The sequence below is a fragment of the Pseudophryne corroboree genome, chromosome 2, assembly GCF_028390025.1.
Source record: "Pseudophryne corroboree isolate aPseCor3 chromosome 2, aPseCor3.hap2, whole genome shotgun sequence".
NCBI classification, from domain to species: Eukaryota; Metazoa; Chordata; class Amphibia; order Anura; family Myobatrachidae; genus Pseudophryne; species Pseudophryne corroboree.
In genome coordinates this window covers 519254622-519275568 of record NC_086445.1, presented here as the reverse complement: position 1 = coordinate 519275568, position 20947 = coordinate 519254622, and the positions used below count along the sequence as shown (strand labels likewise).

General features: G+C 44.1%; 1 protein-coding gene across 1 annotated transcript in view; it reads left to right on the top strand.

Annotated features, from left to right (window-relative positions):
- RUNX3 (RUNX family transcription factor 3) overlaps window positions 1-20947 on the top strand; it is a 268594-nt gene that overhangs the window by 215986 nt on the left and 31661 nt on the right. The window contains exon 5 of the mRNA XM_063954158.1: window positions 19875-20039. Coding sequence (XP_063810228.1) covers window positions 19875-20039 — 165 coding nt within the window. The remainder of the gene's footprint in view (window positions 1-19874; window positions 20040-20947) is intronic.

Sequence of the window (20947 nt, the reverse complement as noted above, 5' to 3'; positions counted from 1 at the left end):
TTTAAATCCTTTGTTTCTTTGGTTATTTATGATAGGTTCTATTCAAAGTAGTGATGAGCGGGTTCGGTTCCTCGGAATCCGAACCCCCCCGACCTTCATGCATTTTACACGGTTCCGAGGCAGACTCGGATCCTCCCGCCTTGCTCGGTTAACCTGAGCGCGCCCGAACGTCATCATCCCGCTATCGGATTCTCGCGAGATTCGTATTCCATGTAAGGAGCCATTTTCACTCGTGCATTGAAGATGATAGGGAGAGGACGTGCAGCGTTCTCTCAGTTTCTGTGTTCAGTGTGCTGCAAATATCTGTGTTCAGTGTGCTGCAAATATCTGTGCTCAGTGTGCTTGCAAATATCTGTGCTCAGTGTGCTGAAAATATCTACGTTCTCTGCCTGAAAAACGCTCCATATCTGTGCTGCATTGTAGTATATAGTAGGAGGACAGTGCAGAATTTTGCTGACCAGTGACCACCAGTATTATATAGCAGTACGGTACAGTAGTCCACTGCTCTACCTACCTCTGTGCCTTCTAGTATACTATCCATCCATACCTGTGGTGCATTTTAGTTGTGCGCAGTATATATAGTAGGAGGACAGTGCAGAATTTTGCTGACCACCAGTATATAATATATAGCAGTACGGTACAGTAGGCCACTGCTCTACCTACCTCTGTGTCGTCAAGTATACTATCCATCCATACCTGTGGTGCATTTTAGTTGTGCGCAGTATATATAGTAGGAGGACAGTGCAGAATTTTGCTGACCACCAGTATATAATATATAGCAGTACGGTACAGTAGTCTACTGCTCTACCTCTGTGTCGTCAAGTATACTACAAAAGTTCAGTAAAATAACCCAAAATTCTAAATTAAAAGCATCTGATGAGAAGCGTAAACTTGCCAATATGCCATTTACGACACGGAGTGGCAAGGAAATGCTGAGGCCCTGGCCTTTGTTCATGGCTAGTGGTTCAGATTCACATGAGGATGGAAGCACTCATCCTCTCGCTAGAAAACTGCAGTGCCACTCCTAGATGGGCCAGGTGTTTGTGTAGGCCACTTGGATCGCTTAGCTTAGCCATCCAGCGACCTTGGTGCACCTCTTTTTTTCTTTGCATCATGTGCTGTTTGGGGACTATTTTTTTAAATCTGCCATCCTGTCTGACACTGCAGTGCCACTCCTAGAGGGGCCAGGTGTTTGTGTCGGCCACTTGGGTCGCTTAGCTTAGCCATCCAGAGACCTTGGTGCACCTCTTTTTTACTTTGCATCATGTGCTGTTTGGGGACTATTTTTTTAAATCTGCCATCCTGTCTGACACTGCAGTGCCACTCCTAGATGGGCCAGGTGTTTGTGTCGGCCACTTGGGTCGCTTAGCTTAGCCATCCAGAGACCTTGGTGCACCTCTTTTTTTCTTTGCATCATGTGCTGTTTGGGGACTATTTTTTAAATCTGCCATCCTGTCTGACACTGCAGTGCCACTCCTAGATGGGCCAGATGTTTGTGTCGGCCACTTGGGTCGCTTAGCTTAGCCATCCAGCGACCTTGGTGCACCTCTTTTTTTCTTTGCATCATGTGCTGTTTGGGGACTATTTTTTAAATCTGCCATCCTGTCTGACACAGCAGTGCCACTCCTAGATGGGCCAGGTGTTTGTGTCAGCCACTTGGGTCACTTAGCTTAGCGATCCAGCGACCTTGGTGCACTTCTTTTTTTTCTTTGCATCATGTGCTGTTTGGAGACTATTTTTTAAATCTGCCATCCTGTCTGACACAGTAGTGCCACTCCTAGATGGGCCAGGTGTTTGTGTCAGCCACTTGGGTCGCTTAGCTTAGCAATCCAGCGACCTTGGTGCACCTCTTTTTTTCTTTGCATCATGTGCTGTTTGGGGACTATTTTTTAAATCTGCCATCCTGTCTGACACTGCAGTGCCACTCCTAGATGGGCCAGGTGTTTGTGTCGGCCACTTGGGTCGCATAGCTTAGCCATCCAGCGACCTCGGTGCAAATTTTAGGACTAAAAATAATATTGTGAGGTGTGAGGTGTTCAGAATAGACTGGAAATGAGTGGAAATTATGGTTATTGAGGTTAATAATACTATGGGATCAAAATGACCCCCAAATTCTATGATTTAAGCTGTTTTTGAGGGTTTTTTGTAAAAAAAAACACCCGAATCCAAAACACACCCGAATCCGACTAAAAATTTTCAGGGAGGTTTTGCCAAAACGCGTCCGAATCCAAAACACTGCAGCGGAACCGAATCCAAAACCAAAACACAAAACCCGAAAAATTTCCAGTGCACATCACTAATTCAAAGCACCTACATGTGGCATCATAGATTGACTCAGTAGCATTTTTCAAATTGTTTACAAGAGATTGGAGGGAAGAGATTGATTGCTGTGATCATTGAATTAACTTTTCACTGTATGGAAGAATATTTAAAAAAATAGTCTCTATATTTCATATATAAAGAGCTGGATTGTTACTACATAACTCTTAGTATAAACACACAGGATATAGAGGGCCTAATTCAGACCTCGTTACAGCAGCAAAATTGTTCTCTAATGGGCAAAACCATGTGCACTGCAGGTGGGGCAGATATAACACTTGCAGAGTGAGTTATAGGCCTTACACACTGGGCGATAATACTCAAAGATATGAACGATCTCGTTCATTAATGAACGAGATATTGTTCATATCTTTGAATGTGGAGGCACAAGTGATGAACGATGCGCGGCCCCGCGCTCGTTCATCGCTGGTGCCCCGTCCGCTGTACATGCAGGCCAATATGGACGATCTCGTCCATATTTGCCTGCACTGCTATGGAGCCGGGTGATGGGGGGAGTAAAGAAACTTCACTCCCCCCGTCACTGTCCCCCCGCCGCCGGGTCACCCGTCGGCCGTATCCGCGGCCAGGCAGCTTGGCGGCGGATCGGTCAATGTGTAGGGCCCTTTAGATTTGGGTGGGTTATAGTGTTTCTGTGCAGGGTAAATACTGGCTGCTTTATTTTCACACTGAAATTTAGATTTCAGTTTGAACACACCCCACCCAAATCTAACTCTCTCTGCACATGTTACATGTGCCCCCCTGCAGTGCACATGGTTTTGCCCATTAGAGAACATTTGTGTTGCTGCAATCAGGTCTGAATTAGGCCCATAGACAACTGATGAGTACTGCAGCTAGATATTTGCGTTCATCACAATAGGGGTTGGTGGTCATATGGGATCCGGTCTGAAGATTGACACTGTCTAGGTCGACAATGTTTAGGTCGACCACTATAGGTCGACAGTCACTAGGTCGACATGGATGGAAGGTCGACAGGGTTTCTAGGTCGACATGTGCTAGGTCGACAGGTCTAAAGGTCGACATGAGTTTTTCACACTTTTTTTCTTTTTTTTTTCTTTTTTCATACTTAACGATCCACGTGGACTACGATTGGAACGGTAATCTGTGCCGAGCGAAGCGGTAGCGGAGCGAAGGCACCATGCCCGAAGCATGGCGAGCGAAGCGAGCCATGCGAGGGGACGCGGTGCACTAATTTGGGATCCCGGTCACTCTACGAAGAAAACGACACCAAAAAAAAAATCCTCATGTCGACCTTTAGACCTGTGATGATACATTAAAGCTTGGTTGCTTTATTTTTGCACGAGTTACCACGTCTCTGAGTGCCGCTTCCTGTTTATTGCTGCATGTGCAGGGGCGCAGACCCCTTAAAGAAGGCACCAGAGCATCTATAACAATTTATGGTTGGAGTGCCGGATCCTCTGCATGGATGTATATATATATATATATATATATATATATATAAAAATAATCTGAGGGGGCCCCAGAGGTGTCACTGTACCGGGCCCCAAGATTTATGCTGCCGGCCCTGCTGACACACAGACCCACAATGACAAAAAGTGACACACAGACATACAGTGACAGAGACTGACATACAGACCCACAGAGACTAACACACATATCCACAGTGGCAGTGAGTCTTCTTTTCTCTCTCTGTATATGCTTGTATACTTACGTTTAAACCAGAGTTTTGACAGAATAAAATATATGAAAAGATACTGATAATTTGTTTGAAATATCTTCTTTGCATTATTGTAATAATTTTTATAGCCAAAACTCTGGAGTAAAAAGTCTATGGCAGGTGAGGCAGTGCCTCACCTGTGTATCCTTTCCACACATCTCTGATCAAAACTCACCAGATTTCCAGGAGTTTATCCTGCTGCACATGTGTATAATGCCCAGGTGTACCCTTTGGCTCATATATTGCATGTAAATCTGGCTCTTGGGTTAGCCAGTGCCTCCTGTGCCATTTAGCTCACCGCACATGTGACAGAGACTGACACACAGACACAGACCCACAGTGACAGAGGCTGACACACAGACCCACAATGACAAAAACTGAAACACAGATCCACAGTGACAGAGACTGACAGACTCACAGCAGAAGACGTTGACACTCAGACATATAAGAGTAGACAGGCCTATCCAGCAATATTTGTCTTTCTTCAGACGATTGTTTTACCCCTAATTACCTTGGTATTAAAAAAATATAATATAATAGTTTGCAGCTTCCCAGAGGATACCAAGACTTAACTTGCCAATTTACTGAGCCGGTATATGCAGATGACTGCATGTGTGTTACGGATTAAACATGTAAAAAAAAAAAATACATCTTCATAATATTAAAAAAAATTATTCATTTGTGGAATAAAGTATTTTCTTTCATTATTTTCATCTGTCATCACTATCCCAAGATGGTAATAACAGAACTAGTATCGTGGCGGTACCAGCTGCCAAGGTGTACTGCCGACCATGGCAGTTTTAAGACCAACGTAACCCTTTTTGTATCCAACAAAGGAAAATAAAGCCTATTGCTTTTCACTCATTATAAACAGCACATGAGGCACAAGTTGCAGTTGCAATGGCGTGTAAACAATGGCAATGGCATCAGAATTAGCCCTCTTCACAGCTTGGATTTACACTAGACTCTCACATTTTTATGGGGCTGCGAACAAAGATCGGCGAGTCAGGCAGTACCATAAGCGAGGCACATACTCGTGGGTGCGAGATACAATACTCATGCTTAATTGACTTCAGTCCACAAAGACCTTCCAACAGCTCTTACCTTCTTTTCATGGTATCTTCTTCTTATGTAAGGGATTAATTTTTATCTTCCATTGATATATTCACCCTAAATGAACCCACACACACAGAGACCCAGTCCCAGACCCTAATCATAAATCTGTAAGTGATCAGTTGATGTTTTTCCCCTGTCATCCCGCAGTACCGGAGCCCCATGATGTGCTCCACAGGAAGTTGCAAGAAAGAAACACAATGTTTTTCCCTAAGTACAGCAGGTTACATCCCGACTAGAGTGCTGCAACCATGAAAGAGTGCGGATGGGGGGCCTCATTTAGTTCCATTTATCAGAGGAAGGTAGATGGTATTTAGTGCACAAACAGTTATTATACAGATCACACTTACAGGAATGACATTGAGTTGCTCCACTGATATGGCTTACACATTTCCTAGTGGGTGGTACTTTGAGTCATAATAGTCTGGTGATGGTGCTATACTTACAGCAGCCAGGAAAATAACTCATTAGGTTCCGTGGTGCTGTCTTTATTGACTAATCTTTTTAGCATTTTTGGCTGCATTAAAAAGATTTTCAACAGATGTACTTTTTGGCGCATGTAATATTCTTGCCCTTTGGTGAACAGATGTTTAAAAGGATGTGTAAACCTCATTAGGAAAAGCAGTGCACAGCATGTGTTCTGAGCTGCATCAATATTACCAGCTTACTGTACTTTCTTTCAATGTACTGTAATATTTCACACTTTGGAAAATGGACCTCTAGCTTGATCCAATAGGACTTTGTAATGTGTGCACTATATTAATTTTACATTTTCTGAGTGGTACATTGAGGCAATATGAACCTGATTCTTAGTGCAGAGGTTCCCAAACGCGGTCCTCAAGGCACCCCAACGGTCCTGGTTTTAAATGTATCCATGCTTGGCCACAGGTGACTTAATTATCAAGTACAGATGGTGTAATGGTTAGCATTACTGCCTCACGGCACTGAGGTCATGGGATCGATTCCCTCCATGGCTCTACCTGTGCGGAGTTTGTATATTCTCCCCGTACTTGCGTGGGTTTCCTCCGGGTACTCCGGTTTCCTCCCACAATCCAAAAATATACTAGTAGGTTAATTAGATCCAAACAAAAATTAACCCTAGTAGTAATGTGTGCGTGTGTACATGTGGTAGGGAATATAGATTGTAAGCTCCAATGGGGCAGGGACCAACGTGACTAGCCAAATATTCTCTGTAAAGCACTGCGGAATGTGTGCGCTATATAAATAACTGGAAATAAATAAATAAATAATAAATTAGCACCTTAGTCAATTTGATTTAACCATCTGTGCTGAGCTATGGATATACCTAAAACCTGGACTGTTTGGGTGCCTTGAGGACCGCTTTTGGGAACCTCGTCTTAGTTGATATCACATTTTAACTTTGCGGTTACCAACAGTTATGCCCATTAATACTAGAGATGAGCGCCTGAAATTTTTCGGGTTTTGTGTTTTGGTTTTGGGTTCGGTTCCGCGGCCGTGTTTTGGGTTCGACCGCGTTTTGGCAAAACCTCACCGAATTTTTTTTGTCGGATTCGGGTGTGTTTTGGATTCGGGTGTTTTTTTCAAAAAACACTAAAAAACAGCTTAAATCATAGAATTTGGGGGTCATTTTGATCCCATATTATTATTAACCTCAAAAACCATAATTTCCACTCATTTTCAGTCTATTCTGAATACCTCACACCTCACAATATTATTTTTAGTCCTAAAATTTGCACCAAGGTCGCTGGATGACTAAGCTAAGCGACACTAGTGGCCGACACAAACACCTGGCCCATCTAGGAGTGGCACTGCAGTGTCACGCAGGATGTCCCTTCCAAAAAACCCTCCCCAATCAGCACATGACGCAAAGAAAAAAAGAGGCGCAATGAGGTAGCTGACTGTGTGAGTTAGATAAGCGACCCTAGTGGCCGACACAAACACTGGGCCCATTTAGGAGTGGCACTGCAGTGTCACGCAGGATGTCCCTTCCAAAAAACCCTCCCCAATCAGCACATGACGCAAAGAAAAAAAGAGGCGCAATGAGGTAGCTGACTGTGTGAGTAAGATTAGCGACCCTAGTGGCCGACACAAACACCGGGCCCATTTAGGAGTGGCACTGCAGTGTCACGCAGGATGTCCCTTCCAAAAAACCCTCCCCAATCAGCACATGACGCAAAGAAAAAAAGAGGCGCAATGAGGTAGCTGACTGTGTGAGTAAGATTAGCGACCCTAGTGGCCGACACAAACACCGGGCCCATTTAGGAGTGGCACTGCAGTGTCACGCAGGATGTCCCTTCCAAAAAACCCTCCCCAATCAGCACATGACGCAAAGAAAAAAAGAGGCGCAATGAGGTAGCTGACTGTGTGAGTAAGATTAGCGACCCTAGTGGCCGACACAAACACCGGGCCCATTTAGGAGTGGCACTGCAGTGTCACGCAGGATGTCCCTTCCAAAAAACCCTCCCCAATCAGCACATGACGCAAAGAAAAAAAGAGGCGCAATGAGGTAGCTGACTGTGTGAGTAAGATTAGCGACCCTAGTGGCCGACACAAACACCGGGCCCATTTAGGAGTGGCACTGCAGTGTCACGCAGGATGTCCCTTCCAAAAAACCCTCCCCAATCAGCACATGACGCAAAGAAAAAAAGAGGCGCAATGAGGTAGCTGACTGTGTGAGTAAGATTAGCGACCCTAGTGGCCGACACAAACACCGGGCCCATTTAGGAGTGGCACTGCAGTGTCACGCAGGATGTCCCTTCCAAAAAACCCTCCCCAATCAGCACATGACGCAAAGAAAAAAAGAGGCGCAATGAGGTAGCTGACTGTGTGAGTAAGATTAGCGACCCTAGTGGCCGACACAAACACCGGGCCCATTTAGGAGTGGCACTGCAGTGTCACGCAGGATGTCCCTTCCAAAAAACCCTCCCCAATCAGCACATGACGCAAAGAAAAAAAGAGGCGCAATGAGGTAGCTGACTGTGTGAGTAAGATTAGCGACCCTAGTGGCCGACACAAACACCGGGCCCATTTAGGAGTGGCACTGCAGTGTCACGCAGGATGTCCCTTCCAAAAAACCCTCCCCAAACAGCACATGACGCAAAGAAAAATAAAAGAAAAAAGAGGTGCAAGATGGAATTGTCCTTGGGCCCTCCCACCCACCCTTATGTTGTATAAACAAAACAGGACATGCACACTTTAACCAACCCATCATTTCAGTGACAGGGTCTGCCACACGACTGTGACTGATATGACGGGTTGGTTTGGACCCCCCCCCAAAAAAGAAGCAATTAATCTCTCCTTGCACAAACTGGCTCTACAGAGGCAAGATGTCCACCTCATCATCACCCTCCGATATATCACCGTGTACATCCCCCTCCTCACAGATTATCAATTCGTCCCCACTGGAATCCACCATCTCAGCTCCCTGTGTACTTTGGCCCTCATTCCGAGTCGTTCGCTCGGTATTTTTCATCGCATCGCAGTGAAATTCCGCATAGTGCGCATGCGCAATATTCGCACTGCGACTGCGCCAAGTATCTTTGCTATGAAGAAAGTATTTTTACTCACGGCTTTTTCCTCGCTCCGGCGATCGTAATGTGATTGACAGGAAATGGGTGTTACTGGGCGGAAACACGGCGTTTTATGGGCGTGTGGCTGAAAACGCTACCGTTTCCGGAAAAAACGCAGGAGTGGCCGGAGAAACGGGGGAGTGGTTGGGCGAACGCTGGGTGTGTTTGTGACGTCAAACCAGGAACGACAAGCACTGAACTGATCGCACAGGCAGAGTAAGTATGGAGCTACTCTAAAACTGCTAAGTAGTTTGTGATCGCAATATTGCGAATACATCGGTCGCAATTTTAAGATGCTAAGATACACTCCCAGTAGGCGGCGGCTTAGCGTGTGTAACTCTGCTAAATTCGCCTTGCGACCGATCAACTCGGAATGAGGGCCTTTGTGGAGGCAATTGCTGCTGGTCAATGTCTCCGCGGAGGAATTGATTATAATTCATTTTAATGAACATCATCTTCTCCACATTTTCTGGATGTAACCTCGTACGCCGATTGCTGACAAGGTGAGCGGCGGCACTAAACACTCTTTCGGAGTACACACTTGTGGGAGGGCAACTTAGGTAGAATAAAGCCAGTTTGTGCAATGGCCTCCAAATTGCCTCTTTTTCCTGCCAGTATAAGTATGGACTGTGTGACGTGCCTACTTGGATGCGGTCACTCATATAATCCTCCACCATTCTTTCAATGGTGAGAGAATCATATGCAGTGACAGTAGACGACATGTCCGTAATCGTTGTGAGGTCCTTCAGTCCGGACCAGATGTCAGCATCAGCAGTCGCTCCAGACTGCCCTGCATCACCGCCAGCGGGTGGGCTCGGAATTCTGAGCCTTTTCCTCGCACCCCCAGTTGCGGGAGAATGTGAAGGAGGAGATGTTGACAGGTCGCGTTCCGCTTGACTTGACAATTTTCTCACCAGCAGGTCTTTCAACCCCAGCAGACTTGTGTCTGCCGGAAAGAGAGATCCAAGGTAGGCTTTAAATCTAGGATCGAGCACGGTGGCCAAAATGTAGTGCTCTGATTTCAACAGATTGACCACCCGTGAATCCTTGTTAAGCGAATTAAGGGCTCCATCCACAAGTCCCACATGCCTAGCGGAATCGCTCCGTGTTAGCTCCTCCTTCAATGTCTCCAGCTTCTTCTGCAAAAGCCTGATGAGGGGAATGACCTGACTCAGGCTGGCAGTGTCTGAACTGACTTCACGTGTGGCAAGTTCAAAGGGCAGCAGAACCTTGCACAACGTTGAAATCATTCTCCACTGCGCTTGAGACAGGTGCATTCCACCTCCTATATCGTGCTCAATTGTATAGGCTTGAATGGCCTTTTGCTGCTCCTCCAACCTCTGAAGCATATAGAGGGTTGAATTCCACCTCGTTACCACTTCTTGCTTCAGATGATGGCAGGGCAGGTTCAGTAGTTTTTGGTGGTGCTCCAGTCTTCTGTACGTGGTGCCTGTACGCCGAAAGTGTCCCGCAATTTTTCTGGCCACCGACAGCATCTCTTGCACGCCCCTGTCGTTTTTTAAATAATTCTGCACCACCAAATTCAAGGTATGTGCAAAACATGGGACGTGCTGGAATTTGCCCATATTTAATGCACACACAATATTGCTGGCGTTGTCCGATGCCACAAATCCACAGGAGAGTCCAATTGGGGTAAGCCATTCCGCGATGATCTTCCTCAGTTGCCGTAAGAGGTTTTCAGCTGTGTGCGTATTCTGGAAACCGGTGATACAAAGCGTAGCCTGCCTAGGAAAGAGTTGGCGTTTGCGAGATGCTGCTACTGGTGCCGCCGCTGCTGTTCTTGCGGCGGGAGTCCATACATCTACCCAGTGGGCTGTCACAGTCATATAGTCCTGACCCTGCCCTGCTCCACTTGTCCACATGTCCGTGGTTAAGTGGACATTGGGTACAACTGCATTTTTTAGGACACTGGTGAGTCTTTTTCTGACGTCCGTGTACATTCTCGGTATCGCCTGCCTAGAGAAGTGGAACCTAGATGGTATTTGGTAACGGGGGCACACTGCCTCAATAAATTGTCTAGTTCCCTGTGAACTAACGGCGGATACCGGACGCACGTCTAACACCAACATAGTTGTCAAGGCCTCAGTTATCCGCTTTGCAGCAGGATGACTGCTGTGATATTTCATCTTCCTCGCAAAGGACTGTTGAACAGTCAATTGCTTACTGGAAGTAGTACAAGTGGGCTTACGACTTCCCCTCTGGGATGACCATCGACTCCCAGCAGCAACAACAGCAGCGCCAGCAGCAGTAGGCGTTACACGCAAGGATGCATCGGAGGAATCCCAGGCAGGAGAGGACTCGTCAGAATTGCAAGTGACATTGCCTGCAGGACTATTGGCATTCCTGGGGAAGGAGGAAATTGACACTGAGGGAGTTGGTGGGGTGGTTTGCGTGAGCTTGGTTACAAGAGGAAGGGATTTACTGGTCAGTGGACTGCTTCCGCTGTCACCCAAAGTTTTTGAACTTGTCACTGACTTATTATGAATGCGCTGCAGGTGACGTATAAGGGAGGATGTTCCGAGGTGGTTAACGTCCTTACCCCTACTTATTACAGCTTGACAAAGGGAACACACGGCTTGACACCTGTTGTCCGCATTTCTGTTGAAATAGTTCCACACCGAAGAGCTGATTTTTTTGGTATTTTCACCAGGCATGTCAACGGCCATATTCCTCCCACGGACAACAGGTGTCTCCCCGGGTGCCTGACTTAAACAAACCACCTCACCATCAGAATCCTCCTGGTCAATTTCCTCCCCAGCGCCAGCAACACCCATATCCTCCTCATCCTGGTGTACTTCAACACTGACATCTTCAATCTGACTATCAGGAACTGGACTGCGGGTGCTCCTTCCAGCACTTGCAGGGGGCGTGCAAATGGTGGAAGGCGCATGCTCTTCACGTCCAGTGTTGGGAAGGTCAGGCATCGCAACCGACACAATTGGACTCTCCTTGTGGATTTGGGATTTCGAAGAACGCACAGTTCTTTGCGGTGCTACTGCTTTTGCCAGCTTGAGTCTTTTCATTTTTCTAGCGAGAGGCTGAGTGCCTCCATCCTCATGTGAAGCTGAACCACTAGCCATGAACATAGGCCAGGGCCTCAGCCGTTCCTTGCCACTCCGTGTGGTAAATGGCATATTGGCAAGTTTACGCTTCTCCTCCGACAATTTTATTTTAGGTTTTGGAGTCCTTTTTTTACTGATATTTGGTGTTTTGGATTTGACATGCTCTGTACTATGACATTGGGCATCGGCCTTGGCAGACGACGTTGCTGGCATTTCATCGTCTCGGCCATGACTAGTGGCAGCAGCTTCAGCACGAGGTGGAAGTGGATCTTGATCTTTCCCTAATTTTGGAACCTCAACATTTTTGTTCTCCATATTTTAATAGGCACAACTAAAAGGCACCTCAGGTAAACAATGGAGATGGATGGATACTAGTATACAATTATGGACGGACTGCCGAGTGCCGACACAGAGGTAGCTACAGCCGTGAACTACCGTACTGTGTCTGCTGCTAATATAGACTGGTTGATAAAGAGATGTCGTAGTATGTATGTATGAAGAAGAAAGAAAAAAAACCACGGTTAGGTGGTATACAATTATGGACGGACTGCCGAGTGCCGACACAGAGGTAGCCACAGCCGTGAACTACCGTACTGTACTGTGTCTGCTGCTAATATAGACTGGTTGATAAAGAGATGTCGTAGTATGTATGTATGAAGAAGAAAGAAAAAAAAACCACGGTTAGGTGGTATACAATTATGGACGGACTGCCGAGTGCCGACACAGAGGTAGCCACAGCCGTGAACTACCGTACTGTACTGTGTCTGCTGCTAATATAGACTGGTTGATAAAGAGATGTCGTAGTATGTATGTATGAAGAAGAAAGAAAAAAAAACCACGGTTAGGTGGTATACAATTATGGACGGACTGCCGAGTGCCGACACAGAGGTAGCCACAGCCGTGAACTACCGTACTGTACTGTGTCTGCTGCTAATATAGACTGGTTGATAAAGAGATGTCGTAGTATGTATGTATGAAGAAGAAAGAAAAAAAAACCACGGGTAGGTGGTATACAATTATGGACGGACTGCCGAGTGCCGACACAGAGGTAGCCACAGCCGTGAACTACCGTACTGTACTGTGTCTGCTGCTAATATAGACTGGTTGATAAAGAGATGTAGTAGTATGTATGTATAAAGAAGAAAGAAAAAAAAACCACGGGTAGGTGGTATACAATTATGGACGGACTGCCGAGTGCCGACACAGAGGTAGCCACAGCCGTGAACTACCGTACTGTACTGTGTCTGCTGCTAATATAGACTGGTTGATAAAGAGATGTCGTAGTATGTATGTATGAAGAAGAAAGAAAAAAAAACCACGGTTAGGTGGTATACAATTATGGACGGACTGCCGAGTGCCGACACAGAGGTAGCCACAGCCGTGAACTACCGTACTGTACTGTGTCTGCTGCTAATATAGACTGGTTGATAAAGAGATGTCGTAGTATGTATGTATGAAGAAGAAAGAAAAAAAAAACACGGTTAGGTGGTATACAATTATGGACGGACTGCCGAGTGCCGACACAGAGGTAGCCACAGCCGTGAACTACCGTACTGTACTGTGTCTGCTGCTAATATAGACTGGTTGATAAAGAGATGTCGTAGTATGTATGTATAAAGAAGAAAGAAAAAAAAAACACGGTTAGGTGGTATACAATTATGGACGGACTGCCGAGTGCCGACACAGAGGTAGCCACAGCCGTGAACTACCGTACTGTACTGTGTCTGCTGCTAATATAGACTGGTTGATAAAGAGATGTCGTAGTATGTATGTATGAAGAAGAAAGAAAAAAAAACCACGGTTAGGTGGTATACAATTATGGACGGACTGCCGAGTGCCGACACAGAGGTAGCCACAGCCGTGAACTACCGTACTGTACTGTGTCTGCTGCTAATATAGACTGGTTGATAAAGAGATGTCGTAGTATGTATGTATAAAGAAGAAAGAAAAAAAAAACACGGTTAGGTGGTATACAATTATGGACGGACTGCCGAGTGCCGACACAGAGGTAGCCACAGCCGTGAACTACCGTACTGTACTGTGTCTGCTGCTAATATAGACTGGTTGATAAAGAGATGTAGTAGTATGTATGTATAAAGAAGAAAGAAAAAAAAACTACGGGTAGGTGGTATACAATTATGGATGGACTGCCGAGTGCCGACACAGAGGTAGCTACAGCCGTGAACTACCGTACTGTGTCTGCTGCGACTGGATGATAAATAATGATATAAAAAATATATATATATCACTACTGCAGCCGGACAGGTATATATATTATATAATGACGGACCTGCTGGACACTGTCTGTCAGCAGAATGAGTTTTTTATAGAATAAAAAAAAAAACACCACACAAGTGAAGTCACACGACGAGTGTTTAACTTTTTCAGGCAATCACAATATAGTATACTACTAACTATACTGGTGGTCAGTGTGGTCAGGTCACTGGTCAGTCACACTGGCAGTGGCACTCCTGCAGCAAAAGTGTGCACTGTTTAATTTTAATATAATATGTACTCCTGGCTCCTGCTATAACCTATAACTGGCACTGCAGTGCTCCCCAGTCTCCCCCACAATTATAAGCTGTGTGAGCTGAGCACAGTCAGATATATAATATATACATAGATGATGCAGCACACTGGGCTGAGCAGTGCACACAGATATGGTATGTGACTGTCTTGTACTCCTGGCTCCTGCTATAACCTATAACTGGCACTGCAGTGCTCCCCAGTCTCCCCCACAATTATAAGCTGTGTGAGCTGAGCACAGTCAGATATATAATATATACATAGATGATGCAGGCATGCAGCACACTGGGCTGAGCAGTGCACACAGATATGGTATGTGACTGAGTCACTGTGTGTACCGTTTTTTTCAGGCAGAGAACGGATATATTAAATAAAACAACTGCACTGCTGGTGGTCACTGTGGTCAGTCACTAAACTCTGCACTCTCTTCTACAGTATCAGCCTCAGGTCAATCTCTCTCTCTCTCTCCTAATCTAAATGGAGAGGACGCCAGCCACGTCCTCTCCCTATCAATCTCAATGCACGTGTGAAAATGGCGGCGACGCGCGGCTCCTTATATAGAATCCGAGTCTCGCGAGAATCCGACAGCGTCATGATGACGTTCGGGCGCGCTCGGGTTAACCGAGCAAGGCGGGAAGATCCGAGTCGCTCGGACCCGTGAAAAAAAACATGAAGTTCGTGCGGGTTCGGATTCAGAGAAACCGAACCCGCTCATCTCTAATTAATACTATGCTAAAGTACAGCAGGAAATCAGAGGCTGTGGAGAATAGCAATGAAATATATATAGTATACAATTTTTATAGCTATATTGATACGGTAGATACAAAATATTTCTACGCAAAACTGGTTGAACCACAACTTTTGCGTCCAGTGAGGTAACTCGGAGTTTGCATGAACAGGCTGATTGCTTGAGGGGAAGACTGAGAAAATTCCCACTGCACTGTACTCATGAACAAAGGATTTTAGTGTGACCAACTCATTTCACCCTTCTGGCACATGTCTTCCCACTTCAGAGATGGGAATATTAAGCTCTCTGCAGGCAATCCCGCTCACAAAGACCCTTAGAAAAATAAGGGAAGATAAAGAGATATTAAAAATAATTGAGAAGGACTTTTGTACATATAAGGCTCAGATTTAAAGGGAAACAACTTAAGATTTTAGCCTTATGTTAATTAAACATAATACTACTGTACAGTTCCATCAACGCACTATCCGATTTTTGCACCTGGACATATGATCAGATTATTGAAAATGCACACACTCTGGCCAATATGTGGAGACTGTGGCAGAGATTTTTGCTTTGGCACAACAGATCGGAAAGTTGATAATTTGTGTGCGTGGCTAGATTTTCCTGATATATTTGCTAAATGCCGAAACGATCCTTCATGCACACAATACACCAAATTTGTCCGATTTCCCGATTATTGGCAAATCATCCCAATAATTGTATGGTATATGCCTAGCTTTATTTTAGTGGTAGGATAAGATATTTTATTATCCAAGGCAAAGTCATCAATCTAAAGATAGGTACACACTGTCAGATTTTTTTGGGTTGACCAGAGAATCGAATGATTTTTCTGGAAATTATAGACGCCAATATCTGAGCTACACACTAAAAGATTTTTTTTTTTAAGCTACCGATTTCTGCCACTTCACACTGCATTTGCATATGTCCGCTCACAAGGAGGATGATGTAGTGACAGCCTGGAAAAAACATAGGAAATATGGGCAGATTTTTGAGAATACACACAAGCTGCCGAATATCGGGAGACTGTGGGCGAGTTTTTTGGTTTGGGATGACAGATCGCAAAATCGATCACGTGTGTGTGTGTGTGTGTGTGTGTGTGTGTGTGTGTGTGTGTGTGGGCAAGATTTTCCAGAATTATTGGCGAAACGCTGAAGCGAACGTTTGTACACACCATACAATAAATCAAGCCGATGACCTAATTATTGGCAAATCAGCCCAATAATTGTATAGTGTGTACTTAGCTTTACCCTTTGTCTTCATACAGATATCCTCATACACTGAGCGTCTTTACACCATACGGCGCCATACATTCGGCGTGACTAAGACACATCAAGACGAGAAGTATACCGTATTTTTCTTTTAATATTGAGTTTTGGTCGCATCGCAAAAGCAGTGAAAAGCCACTAACAGTGTACAAGAGATGCCAGGCTGCGACTTTTAGCCGCACGTGAATTAGTTTTACATACATATATAGATGAAGCACATCGGAGCCCTTTTTACAGAGATTTAGTGTCAGTCACACACAGATGTACAAATTTTGATTACCCTACTGATAAATGTATGCTAGCAATACAGTTTTGTCGCTCCCAGATGAAAATAAGATGAACATTTTCAGTGAAATAGATACTTGGCGACGCTGAGTTGGAGCCGCACGGGACCTGCTGTGCTGAGAGAGGCTGCTTGGTGCATCTAAAGCCACAGTAAAAAAAGAGGATATAACTGTATACAAACATAGCATCATTTTAAGGATAATGCTTAGTAATATTGTGTGACCCAAACAGATTCATCAAATCTTCTAAACAGGACAATGGGAGATTAGGGTCTGACTGATAACTTTCACCCTGTGGGCAAACACAACCAAGTGGCTCCGGCTGTTGTTCCAGTGCATTGTGACAGTAAAATGAGTGTGACAATAATTCTTTAGGTGTGGTTTGCCTAATGCAGAAAATGTGTTTTTGGAGTTTTGACCGCATCCCACACGTACCAAACTCCAGAATGTGATGACTTTCACAGCTTGGACCCGGTGGGTAAACATTTGGATGGCGTTACCCAATAGAAGCCTATGGGCTTCTCTTCGCATTACCATCTGAGAGGGATCTAATCCTGTCCCTCCCAGTACCACCTGCACATGTGCAGACAGGTCCTAAACACAGGTGTCCAGTCATCACAAAGGACAGCTTTTATCATGAGAGCTGTCATTTGCAATTTAAATCGCATTTCTAGGTACATACCGGCGTTATTAATGGCAGGATGTATCGCACTGTGGACGCAATGCTTAGTGCATCCTGCCATAATCTGGTAAATAAATGTAATTAGTTAAGTCCTACTATACATGTAAAAAAATAATATTACTGATGTTGCATAAAACCAAACATTTTCTTACACAATCTACTACATATAAAGTACTATCAAACAATTTGAAAACAAAATAGTGATCACCTTATATTAATAAAATAAATAAAGGAGAGTTAGTCGCGAGTTTACAGCGCGTCTAATTGCATAGCTCTGGGCACTCATTGCTAGTGCTATTCAACATTGCACTTAATTGAATTGCCCTCATTTTAAACAATGCATCTTCAAAATAATATAAATGTATAACTCAAAAGAGAATATTATGGATACAAGTAAGAACATGTTACATCACATACAGTACTTTAGTATATAGAATTTCACCCAGATCATTCCAGGAAAATACCCTGAACTTTTTCCTGCATATTGACAATACTGTCTGCTATCACATTTGAAGAATATTTGATGTGTTATGCATATTGATTTAGTATTATATTAAAATAAATTCAATACTTTACTGTTTACTGTAAACACTGGTCCTTAGGTTACAGCATGCCAAAATAATAGTGAGGCATGTAGTTTGGTATGCTGATAAGTGAAATTTTATACATTTAACAAATTAATTTGCTAGCATTCAGGTAGCTTAATGAATGAAATAATTAATTAATATAATTTCTGGCAGTTTATTGATACCTCTTTACATGAATGTTTGTTTATTTTTCACAATAAGATTGCGTGTATCAGAGTTTTATTACTTTTATTTTTTATTTTCATTATAATGTAATGAATCAAACAAACACCATATAACTACTGTACTACTTACCAAAAGTTTCAAAATGATAAAAGCACACTTCTGTTTAACAAATTAGCTGCTAATTATGTATATATCATTTAATTATATTACATCAAAAAGGTACAGATGGATTATAAAAAATAATCTTTAGCTATAAAAAGTACGTTCAGTGAAGCAATACAAAAATTCACGGTAGAATAATAATTAGTATATATAGGGCCGTAACTAGTGCTGTGTATCAGTGTCAAGGGCAAAAAGCAAAAGGGGTGGCACCAGGGGCAGATTGAAAGGGGAGAGGGCCTATGTGCAGGCTGCGTGTGGGCCCCCTCCGCCCTGGCAGTGGCCGCAGTGCTGTATACTCTGGCTTTGTGCCAAAGTCTACTGCGCATGCACAGGTCTCTAGGAACGTGACTCTATCACCTTATTTTCGAGGACATCACTACTGCGCAAATCACCGGGAAAATGGCCACTATGCCATTTTCCCGGTGATTTCTGTCTGCAGTGCTAGTTGCCACGGGACTCCGGAGGGGTAAGTATAATAAAATTGGTGCATATTGGGGATAATTCAGACTTGGTTGGAGTACCTATTGCTGCTGCTTGCTTGAAAGCTGCAGTGATCGTTCTGTTTGTAAATTCAGCAGGAGGCATCTATTGCAAGTAAGCAGAATCGGATCACTGCGACACCATTGGGCGGCTTGTAAAATCCATGTGTTTGCACAAGCCGTCAGATCCTCGTAAGAGGCCAGGAAATCTCTGTCAAACGAATCACCTTTCACAAACAAAGGTGTGTTGCTGCCCCTTTCCCGCCCCCCAAACAGCATCAGACTGTCTATCACTGCCAGTCTGGTGTCGTACTGCATCGTAGCTCACAGGACCCATTCACGCACTCACAGAACAGGTCCTGTGAATGTGCAAAGTACCGAACATCAGGACGCAGATCCTTTGAGCTCTGAATTTGCCCCCTTGTGTGGTACACTCATTGTAGATACACAAGTGACATCTGTAATCGGCTTCTGAGGTGCATACTGGGGAGGGGGGGGGGAGAGCTGGCCCAAGATACCCTGTTTCAGCTTTGAGTATACATTCTTACAGCTCCTGTATAGACATAATGCACATTATGGGCCTGATTTAGAGCCACACGCAATCCGATGTTCATACATAGAGTTGAGCAACTTTTTGCAACTACGCATGTGCGCACAAAGGTGCTGTTTCAATTGGGACAGATGGTATCACAAATGTTGCAGAAGGTAAGGGTGTTTCTGGACACTGACTGGGAGGTGTGCAGTAGACAATGTTGCTTGGGCTTATGCGTGTATTTTAAATCGGGCCCTATAACATTACTTATATAATTATCAAATAATCATCGTCTCTGAAGTTAGTTAAGCCTTAAACCTTTCTCTAAAGGTTTTTATTAGGTCACAAAAGGGAAGTTCTCTAATGTGCTTGTGCCTTACTATGAATATGTAAATGTGATGAATAAGATGTTTTCTCATATGCAAGCCAGATGCCTGTGTATACAATGTATTTGATAATCTGATTATATTACTGTTCTACTTTTAGACATCAAAATGTTTTCATTTGAGGCCAAGAGAACAACTGTCAGCACAGAGTTGTCATTATCATTAAGAGCTTATCTGGTCAATGAAGGAATTTCTGGCTCTCAGTACAGTCCGTGCCATAAATCTGCACTTATTAGTGCTTAGAAGTGAACATGTATTTTGTGAAGGTTCACACACATTTACATTCGCTATTTCAGGGCACCGGCAGAAGCTTGAAGAACAGGGTAAGCATTTCACGGAACGCTACAGTGAATTGGAGCTTATACGGAGGCAGAGTATTAGGGTGCAGCCCAACCCAAATCCACGGCCCACACTTACTAACCCACATCCATTTAGCAATCAAGCTCAAACACAAATACAAGGTAAGATGCAAAATCACATTTTGCTCTTTTATGTATAGTGTCATGTTATGTTATACTGTTTCTGGTTATAATACTGCTTAGATTTAGCAGATTTGTAAAGCAAGAAAATATGCTGTATTTTCGCAGCAAAAGTATTCCTTTAAGGGCAAAAAATCTGTGGATCTAACTTAACAAAAAAACACCCATTTGTAAAATGCTGCTAGTTCTACAATAAGTTACCCCACTTTCTAAATATAAACACTTTTTATAGCTTCTTATTAGCCAATCAATTCACTGACCATATCCACTGTTTTTTTACTGAAGTACCTAAATAATAGCCTGTCCATCAGTAGTACCTTATAAATGCCCTCATGTGAAGTGCAAGAGACCATTACATTTCTGTTTACAGCCTTTCTCAGCTGAAATGTGTGATAAGTGCGACATGAGCTTTGCGCAACTGAACCCGGGACTAGCGGGCGCACACACATGCAGCACTCACGCCCATGGGGGGAACAAATTTGGGTGCCACAAAACAATTGAATTTCCCCAAAAAAGAGTTGTCTGGCATCTATTTGGAAAACAGTCATAAATAAAACAAATGTAAAAAGAAAACAAAATGAATGAAGCAAAAATAGTTAATACAAATTAATACGCACCTAACATTAGGTATCCAAACGGGTCAACACTTACACACTGCCAGCACTCACACTGGCTTACCTTAATACTCCACAGGATTCTGGCCACACAATACTTGGTATTCAGACACAATTAGTGATTTTATCAAATACTGCACATGTATGTGCATGCTGCGTACTGTATGAATCTTTGCAAAGGTAGACACTATTCAGCATGGTCCGCATCTCAGCCACTTCTCTGCAGTTCTGGGTGGTAACTGGGTGACAAGAATGCAAATGCACACAAGGGAACTG